The sequence below is a fragment of the Bidens hawaiensis genome, unplaced genomic scaffold, assembly GCF_021521415.1.
Source record: "Bidens hawaiensis isolate Kalapana, Puna unplaced genomic scaffold, B.hawaiensis_p1.1 tig00016662_1, whole genome shotgun sequence".
Lineage (NCBI taxonomy): Eukaryota > Viridiplantae > Streptophyta > Magnoliopsida > Asterales > Asteraceae > Bidens > Bidens hawaiensis.
In genome coordinates, this window is record NW_027492525.1 from 410,968 (window position 1) to 413,855 (window position 2,888).

Below are 2,888 nucleotides of genomic sequence, written 5' to 3' on the forward strand. Positions count from 1 at the left end.
CCATCTCTTCAATTTATTTTCTTTCCAAATCTTTCCAATTTGGAAGGATACAAATCCTTTAATTTTACTTATTATTTTCTCTTCTCTCTCATTCTCTTTCTTTTATTGAAACTCGGGAACACCTATTTTAATTTTCCTTTCTTTTCCTTTCTTAAATGAAACTCGAGAACATAACATTTTTTTCATCCCTCATTTTCCTTCCCTTTCTTTCTTTAATTGAAACTCAGAAATACATAGTAAAAATCCACCAATCTTCTAATTAATGAATAGCCCACATCAGACTTAACTTTCCAACTTCATTTCTTGAAGAAGTATAAACATACTCGTGTTATTCTTCTATTTATTTTCCAATTGATGTAATGATATTTTATTGTTTTCTGCACCTTGCAATTTAGGACGTCAAAAAAAACCGCAACCGATGTAAAAATCCAAAACCTCGAACATTTGGAACCGGTATGAACTAGTATGAGATTTACATTAGTAAACTTTGCGGGTTTGGGACTGTCGTACCGGCTACCCGCAATATTTGTATATTATAGAATCTTAAAAATGTAATAAATAGTAGGTTGATGTTGCTAGAAACTTGAAAGTGTTAAAATTTTTAAGGTTGCTACAAAATATGGTTCAATATTTGATATTTTATGTCGGTTTTGAAGTTAGTTTAAGTTAGGATTAATCTGGGTGATGATGCCCCGTTTGGTCAATCTAAAACATAAGACCATAAACTAGCATATCTCGTATCCACAAACACGATGGGTAATAAGTTACAGGTGGATGACGGTGTGAAATTGGATAGGTCTTGTTCATTTCAAATTAATAATAACGGGACCATGCCCAACAGCCCAATTTGTGGTACCAATACATCACTTGGCTTGGGATGAAGGTCTTGACTCCTAACATTAATATGACAATTACGAGATATATAGGCACCATGCATTGGAGGATCGGAGGGTATGCGAGGCGCACCATCGGTCATGGCACATAAGGTTCGAGGGCACAAACTTTTTTATACATATTACATATATATGTTTGTTGGTGTTGAGAATAAGGTTATTTGCAATGGTTTATGAGATAAGTACATGCTCATAATGGTTTTCGCTTGTAATAAACCGGTCGATAAAAGTTTTATCCATGTACACTAGCGGATAAAAAAATTTCGTTAATACATACATGCCTTTTTATTTTTGCTCGGCCAAGGTATTTAAATTTTCGGAGACGGCCCTAGCACCATGAATAAATGTGTTGGGTAGAGCGGTGAAGAAAGTCACTCGATGATTTGCTTCAGTTTGGACGGTTAAACATTTTTCAAGGTTTATCAGTTTATGAACCTTCGAAAAGGTACAAACCCTAGGCATTTAAATCCGTTAATTTTAATAACACACTAAAAACAGGAAAACTGGAATACATGTTCGTAGCAATAGGAGAAGTTATGAATCATTTCACTTGTCATAGTGTTTCAGATTCCATTGGTGTGACACGATGACCGTTTGCCTTTGTCTCATCATCAAGATCATTCTCAGAATCCCAGAACTTAGCGGTTTTGATATCCTCTTCAACCATTAGTTTTGAAAACTCTTCATGATCATATTTTAAGTTCAAGTTAGCCTTACCCTCAAACTCACTTGGAAGATTTTCTATATCAAAACACGACTTCAAAATCTCGACACTAGCTTTATCATTTGGGTAAGCAAACTTTATCTTTAGATATGTTTTGGGGTCTATGAAGTAACTTAAAACCTGTTTAAAATACACATACTCATTTTAATTGCTAGTTATATGTTAAACAAAAAAAAACATGGCTAGGGGATTTTGCGGTACCTTTAGAAATGCTTCAAATATTTTTGGAGGATTATAGAGGATGATATTCGCAAGTCTCTCAGGATAATGGTTTTGTAACACGTTCACAATATCCCGAGACGTTTTCAACTGAATATTTGATGCGTTAATTGCATATCCTGTGAAATCGATCAACCAAGTCATTTGTTCTTGGCCTTCGGGGAGGTTTAAAAGCGCGCTTTCAATCAAGTATACCAAATGACGGACATTTCCATCCCCTGTTTTAGTATTCTACAACAAAGTGATTGTCGATATTAGCATTTAAATGGTAAAATGGTCTTTTGTATTTTCTTAAACAATCATCCACCAAAATGATTTATAAACCTGCTTCCCGGGCCTCATAATGAGGACAGGCCTTCCAACTCGATCAATAAAACTAGCTCTTGAGACTTTACCAGTTTCTCCTTCTTGTGCTACTTCATCCTATCAATAATATATAAAATTCCGTTTAAAATCTTTATTTTTACACAAAATGAATTAAAGTATGAGTTTCTAACACAACATGAAAACATGACACGAATCAAACAAAAAATTCACTAATTTGGGCTTAAGCATGTTCAGGTTAGACTTCGAACGCGTTTAGTTAGACGGCTCATGTCCTAATCAACCAAATATGTTCATGTGTTGACCATTGGGTTTTATCCGTAATATGTTTGTATACATTTACGGGATCTGTTGGATAGACGAGGATCGATTAATTGATTTGGTTTTCCCTCTCTCTGTTCTTCTTCCTTTCTCTTTATCGATCTTAATATCTCGATTACCATTTTGTAACGTAACAAGTGGTATCAGAGCTTCCTTTCCTCTTGACTGTGAGTTAGGGTTCAGATTTTACAACAACAATCAAGAAATACCGGTAATTCATATCAACAGCAAGTTATCGGTGATTCAAGAACAAACGGCGACAAGATTATTCAACAATTGGGCGTGAATTTCAAACATCAGTAACGATTATCGGTGATCTCAATTGAGGATTCAAGGATACTATTTGAGGAATTAAGGCAACAATCAACAACAACAATCAAAATTCACAACAGCATCAACAAATCAAT

At 34.7% G+C, this 2,888-nt stretch overlaps 1 protein-coding gene across 1 annotated transcript; it reads right to left on the minus strand.

The window, feature by feature from the left end:
• Nucleotides 1-386: 386 nt before the first annotated feature.
• On the minus strand, nt 387-2,254 carry LOC143551812 (phosphatidylinositol transfer protein PDR16-like). The gene is made up of 3 exons (XM_077042161.1): nt 2,161-2,254; nt 1,819-2,067; nt 387-1,737 (listed from the first exon to the last, which is right to left on the minus strand). Exons 1-3 carry the CDS (start codon nt 2,176-2,178, stop codon nt 1,447-1,449), a joined length of 558 nt encoding a protein of 185 aa, XP_076898276.1. The 5' UTR covers nt 2,179-2,254; the 3' UTR covers nt 387-1,446.
• Between the last annotated feature and the right edge of the window lie 634 nt (nt 2,255-2,888).